General features: G+C 40.9%; 1 protein-coding gene across 2 annotated transcripts in view; it reads left to right on the top strand.

The window, feature by feature from the left end:
- capzb (capping actin protein of muscle Z-line subunit beta) overlaps window positions 1-2,344 on the top strand; it is a 107,950-nt gene extending 105,606 nt beyond the window's left edge. For both annotated transcript variants that reach the window (XM_080214897.1, XM_080214898.1), the window contains one exon: window positions 1,619-2,344. Coding sequence is in view for 1 of the 2 variants with exons in the window: in XM_080214898.1 (XP_080071024.1) it covers window positions 1,619-1,709 (91 nt within the window). In the remaining variant the exon portion in view is untranslated. The remainder of the gene's footprint in view (window positions 1-1,618) is intronic.
- Window positions 2,345-7,032: the final 4,688 nt, after the last annotated feature.

Below are 7,032 nucleotides of genomic sequence, written 5' to 3' on the forward strand. Positions count from 1 at the left end.
ACATCGCGTTAAAATTGCCAGTATGATGATGCTTAGTATTTGAGTAGCAAGTATTCAGGAGGTAACAGACATGAAAGTTGATCACTATCAACGCCTCCTCTTCAATGATAAAAGGACCTAGCTGTGGGTTACTGGGAGACAAGTCACACAAGGCCAGACTGTTGGTATCTCCATTTGAAATGTCATCCTGAATTTACTGCCTATTAAATTTGAGCTTCTTCAAGCAATTCCATTTAATTTATTTAAGGTCAGTGGTGCGAATTAAATTTATTCTGGAATCTTTTAGTAGCTGGAATTTGGTGGAATAAATATCTCAACTTAAAACAAACTTCAGAAGGTGCAAATAATTCATTTGTCCATGTAAGGCCCATTTTTAAAATTAAAGCTGTGTTTAGTGAAAAAGTTCAAATCTGTTAAATTCCAACATGGGCAGCACAGTGGCCCCACAGCGTCAGGGACCCAGGTTCAATTCTATCCTTGGGCCACTGTGTGTGCAGATTCTGCATGTTCTCCCCTTGTCTGCGTGGGTTTCCTCCGGGTGCTATAGTTTCTTCCAACAGTCCAAAGATGTGTAGGTTAGGTAGATTAGTATTGGTGAATGTGCGGGGTTGTGGGAGGAGGATGGGCCTGAGTAAGATGCTCTTTCAGAGAGTTGATGCACACTGGATGGACCAGACGGCGGCCTCCTGCACTGTAGGGATTTTGAGGTTCCCTGATTCTACTGGGCAAATAGCTGGAATAAGAAATTTGACCAAACTCACTGTAAAGAGAGCAAGATAACATTCTTACATCATGATGAAATCAATTAATGTTCTTATCAAATTTCTGTAAAGCTTCATGTTGCTCATTAATGATATCTACAACTTCCTCTAGATGTAGTGGACATGACATCTAAAGGTAGCATTGTTTTGCATGTTGTGTGAGCTGACAGATGATCAATAGAATCTAATTTCTACACCAGGCCTAATAATTCTAATTAATCAATTTTCATCCATCTTAACCTTTCCTTTACAGAGACTTCAGTTAAATCTCTTATTCAGGCTATTTGCCCAGTTTTTGCAGAATCAGTCTAAACAGTTGGATTTGCTGATCTGAAACTAGACAGTAATCATGCACTCTGCTTTCCGGTTCCTCCTTCAGTAGACATGCTGGCAGTTCCCAAGATCTAAATGTTTTCACTAAACTTACAGCTTTAACTTAACAAAGGGCCTTAAGTGGACGTGATTGATTTGCATCTTCTAAAGTAACCTTTTCAAAACAAAAACTAGCTCAGTTTCATGTGATACTTTACTGTATTCTGCGATAATGGACACCGTACAATGGGCCCATCCTCCAATGTAAAGATGGGATTTTTTTCCGAAAGTGGAGGGAATGCACGTCTTAGGAATCTTCAACTTGCAGCAATGACATTAAAATAAGGTTGGAATTCAGGAGGACAGAAGAAGCTAAGCTGGTGGCTACAATCCATCTGTAATCACACCATGCATCTCGAATGACACCACCTTTAACCGTTCATATTGCTTTATGTTTAAAATGACTGAGTTATGCTGCAGATCTGATTTTCACAGCAGGCTATTGTGCAGTCCTTTGCCAAGCTAACTGTTCCTTTGTTTCACAGGTCTGTGGCGTCACTTGCAGACAGATCAAGCCAGGAAGCTCTGCTAACTAATCTGGCTGAAGCTTTGAAGAAAAGACAGCAACCTCATTGATTCTTCAAGCTAACTGACAAAAGCAAAGCACTGTCAGTTTTGGTTACATTATTTTCTTATATTTCTTTGGTTCAGTTTAATTTGTCCCATTAAAATTTGCCTAAACTATTCTACACGTTTAAAAGCCATTCTAACCCTGTCAAAATTGTATAAAATGCTGTTTTAGCTTGTAAACCTAGCTCCTTCTACACAAAGGCTTATTTCACAATCAAACACGAGGAACATTTACAAAAAGGCATCTTTATACTTTCATTTTTATTGGTCACAATGGTTAAACACAACCCCAACCTGGCAATTTCTTTGTTCAGACACTGGTTACAATTTCTGTAAAGCAAGGACCTGAAATTGACCTGCAGACAACTATGGCAAACGATTCACTAGAGTAAAAAGTTATACCAGTTGATAACTTTCCAAGGAACAAGGGTTGTATGTTCAGTATTGTACTATAGAAAAGATGTGATATAAACTGTCCTGAAATTCTACAAGTTCTAACATATTTGCCTTTAAGGTTCTCCCGTGTCAATATTTTGAGGAATGCAAGGGTTTTTTTGTAAAGCTTAAAATTGAAATGTACATCTTGTACTTGAGCCTCCCAGCTAAAAAAAATAAATAGAACTAGTAACTCATAACGAGCAGCAGTTGTGTATGAATTCTGTTTCTTTTCAGAAATACATTTCACTAATTTTTAAAAATGAAACGTATGAACCGGGAGGGGTGGGGGAGACCCAGAGGAGGAGCAATTTCTTCACTCAAGGATCCTTTGGAATTCTGTACCTCAGAGGGCTGTGATGCCTCAAGTCATTGACTGTGTACAAGACAGAGATCATTAGATTTTTACATACTAAACATATCAGGGGATATGGGAATACTGCAGGAAAATGGCATTGAAGTGAAAGATGGCAGAGCAGACTTGAGGGGCCAAATAGTCTCCTGCCCTATTTCCTAAGTTCTTAGCCCTTCGAGCCTGCTCCACTATTCAAGCAGATTTCAGTTGATTTGTATCTGAACTCTTATTTACTTAGCTAGGCTTCATATCTTCATTGGGTGGCACAGTTGTTAGCACTGCTGCCTCACAGCACCTGGGACCTGGGTTCGATTCCCAGCTTGGGTCACTGTGCGAACTCTGCACATTCTCCCCCATGTCTGCATGGGTTTCCTCTGAGTGCTCAGGTTTACTCCCGCAGTCAGAAAAATGTGCTGGTTAGGTTCATTGGCCTTTGGTAATTCTCCCTCAGTGTACCCGAACAGGTGCCAGAGTGTGGCAACTAGGGAATTGAAATTGTTTTTAAAATCTGAAACCCTTAGCGAATGAAAATCCACCTACTGAAAGCTCAAATTGCCCCAAAATGCATAAAGAGAAAGGGTTAAAGCTGTCAGTAGCTCATTAATACATAAGATCCCAACCTTAAAAGTTAAAGTTTCTTTATTGGTCACAAGTAGGGCTTACATTAACACTGCAATGAAATTACTGTGAAATTCCCCTAGTCACCACATTCCAGCACCTGTTGGGTAAATGCACCTAACCAGCACATCTTTCAGAATATGGGCAGAAATCCATGCAGACATGGGGAGAATGTGCAAACTCCACACAGACAGTGGCCCAAGCCAGGAATCTAACCCGGATCCCTGGCGCTGACCGGAATGTTATAATTGGCCTTGGTATCTTTAGAGGGTTAACCCTTCCTGTTGTGCAGAACAAGCTCCTTCAATAGAAGAAGATTGGAAAGAAAAATTAATACCTGATGCTGTGCACTACATCACTGCATTAGCTCTGGTTACCCTGTTCACTGTTTTGACTCTGGGATTGTTTTAATTGAAGCTCCCATACTTTGAAATATTTTGCACAGTTCCACTGGTTCCCCCTAATCAGCTTCCCCCACCCCTCCCCTTTACACTCCTCCTAATTCCGCTCCTTTTTAAAGACTATTAAGTCCCTTCATTCCCCTCCCCCTAAAAGGATCTTCTGAAGATCCTTGACTCTCTAAAGGTCATTCACACACCAACGCTTTACACAGACTTCTTACTCTGCCCACCCCAGTCCAATGCCGGCATCTCCACATCATCTTTACACAGGTGGCAGCTATCCATCTGACTCTGTTGACAGATAATTTCTAATTATCTGAAGCCAATTCAATGTTTTGCATTCTAAGTGCTTTTTGCTTGAACATCGGCTGCTTTCTGTGCACTTGAGCCCTAATGATGTGCATCAGTTTGAACAAATCATATCTACAAAGGTTAAGGGGGCAGCTCTGGAACGCTCACAGTAACCCTGGTAACGGCATGGTTACTGCATGCACAATTGTTAACAAATCCAACAATTAGCTTGGCAATGCTTTCAAGATCCGTAACAAATTTTGTCTTCACAATTTGAAACACTTGGCATGTTCTCATTCCCTGCTTTGAAATAGAATCCCTGTCCTTTCAGTTGCAGGTTAAAGGGTTTTTAAAAATTAACCTGTCAACCTAAATAATTAAATCATTATTTGCATATTTGTTACCCTGCGACTGATAACCTGTTATGGGCTATTTGCAATACTCCAGATTGTATATGAAAGTGAGTCAAGCATCAAACACCACTCACTGTCCGCTGTTACTTAGAAGTCATGAAGTAATAATGGCACAACAGGAGACCATTTGGCCTAGAGGCCATGCCTATTCTTCTGCCAATGCATGAAAATAATAAACTTGCTGCAACTTGATTAATTACTTTAATTTCAACTCTTCAATTTTTTTGCTATTTTTTGTTCACAAATATAAATCAAACAAACCATTGATACCTCATGCATACAGTATACCATTGGGAACAGCTTACAGTGTGTACCATTTGGAGCAGTTTACAGTGTGTACTATTTAGAGCGGCTTAGTGTACCATTTGGAATGGCTTACAGTGTGTATCACTGGGAGCAGCTTATAGTGTGTACCATTGAGAGTGACTTACTGTATGTACCATTTGGTGCAGCTAACAGCGTGTATCACTGGGAACTGCTAGTGTGACACTGATTGTCTCCATTTTTCTATTCACTCGCCCACTCCAATTGCCTCCCTCCGAACATTCAGCACACTTTTTTTCAGGTCCAACTCTAACCTTAAACCCACCGACAGATCTAAGTTCACAAATTTACCCTGCTAATCCCCAACACTAAAGGGCAATTTAGCATAGCCAATCAAGTTAACCCACACATCTTTAACTGTGGGAGGAAACTGCAGCACCCAGAGGAAACACACAAACACGGAGAATATGCAAACTCCACATAGACAGTGACATGAGGCTGGAATTTGAACACGTGTCCCTGGCACTGCGAGGCAGTAGTGCTAACCACTGTACCACCGTGCCGCACTGTAACTGTCTCATCATTGAATGGTTCCTTATTGATGACTTAGAAGTGCGGGTCCCTGCTAGATTATTTAAACATTACGGATCAATCTTCATGGATAAGAAACACAAGGTTGTGCTGACAAGCCTGTCACACAATGTTGAAAATCTCAAAAGCGATTTTTTTTTTAAAAAGTGAAAATGATAGCAGATTGCTTTGTTTTTTGGCATTAAACATTAACCCAAATTTCAAACTTCACAGCCCACTGTGTTATCAGAATGGCATCCAGGTAAAATGAATAAGTTTTGCTATGTAGCTTTGTCAAAACGCAAGGAACTACAAAAGATCTTGAACAAAGCCCAATCTATCCCGCAAACCAGCCTCCCATCCGTTGACTCTATCTAACCTTCCTGCTACTCGGAAAAGCAGCCAGCATAATTAAGGATCCCTCACACCCTAGACATACTCTCTTCCGCCGCCTTCCATTGGGAAAAAGATACAAAAGTCTGAGGTCACGTACCAAGTGACTCAAGAAGAGTTTCTTCCCTGTTGCCATCAGACTTACCTTGCATTAAGTTGATCTTTCTCTACACTCCAGCTATGACTGTAACACTACATTCTACACTCTCTCGTTTCCTTCCCTATGAACGGTATGCTTTGTATAGTATGCAAGAAATGATATTTTTCACTTCATACATGTAACAATAATCAAATTCAAATCAGAAATCTGTGTAGGTTACATAGCAGGATCTAAAAATGAGGCAAATAACTAGTTTAATTGCTGTTTGCCTGTCAGTAATCTACAGTCTGCAATTCAGATCCTGTTCATCTTGGTCTCATTGATTGCCCTCTCACCTGGAAGGTTGTGTGTTCCCCAACAGGAATTAAACACAAAATTTATTAAGGGGTTAAGTACCTTATTGGCAGAGGCATTGTTTAATTCAATCAGTCTGACAGGCTACAGATCGTCCCAGTAGGGGACAGAGGAGGAAAGGTTCTGTTCAAGTGGCCATCAATGTGCCAGAAAAAAATGAAGAGCCAGATCGTTTTAAAGTTTTTTTTAAGTTAAAATTTACTTATTAGTGTCACATGTAGGCTTACATTAACACTTCACTGAAGTTACTGTAAAAATCCCCTAGTCACCACACTCTCTGTTTGGGTACACAGAGAGAATTTAGCATAGCCAATGCACCTAACCAGCATATCTTTCAGACTGTGGGAGGAAACCCATGCAGACACAGGGAGAACATGCAAAATTCACACAATGACACAAGCCAGGAATCAAACCCAGATTCCTGGCAGTGAGGTAGCAGTGCTAACCATTGTGTCATCATGCCACCCTTATAGGATTAGAGCAAAAAATATTCTGTTTCCCACAAAAAGGCTCCTCACTCGAACCCATGCAGGTTCTCATGGCAACATCTTTTAATTGGACGAAGTGAGTGGTGTCAAGGAAAAGTCGCTTAATACGAGTGAGGTGGAGGGTGGGGAAAATGGTTGGGTTTCTAATCAATGAACCAGAAAGCCCCTCAGACTGTTCTGGTAAGTGTTAGGGTGTAAAGGGATGGGCCAAGAATGGTGAGAGGGGGCTGGTTAGGGTCAGAAAAGTGGTAAGTGTTAAAGAGCGTCAGAAGTTGCATTGTTGAGCAGAGACTGGACAAAGATAGAATGGGAGATAGAAAAATAATCAGTTCCGATTAGGGCCAGAATTATGTCTACCACGGCTCTTCTTTCTGGACCTTGGGAAGGAGGTAGAAATGGTTTATCTTTAGTGAACAAGCAGAAAACATGGGATTGAGCAATGTTATAAAGCCACACTTGAAACATTAACCTAAATTGCAAACTTAGGAAATTGGCTGAGTTACCGGAATAGCACCTATAAAAATAGCTAATGATGTGGGGCTGGGGGGATGGTGGGGGAATACTGGACAGCTGGACACTGGGGCTAGAAATCTCCAAGTCTGGGAAACAATGGCTTGTTGTAGTGGGGGAAATCATTTTTGCAGGGC

This window comes from Carcharhinus amblyrhynchos, chromosome 30 (assembly GCF_965287045.1).
Source record: "Carcharhinus amblyrhynchos chromosome 30, sCarAmb.v2.hapA, whole genome shotgun sequence".
NCBI classification, from domain to species: Eukaryota; Metazoa; Chordata; class Chondrichthyes; order Carcharhiniformes; family Carcharhinidae; genus Carcharhinus; species Carcharhinus amblyrhynchos.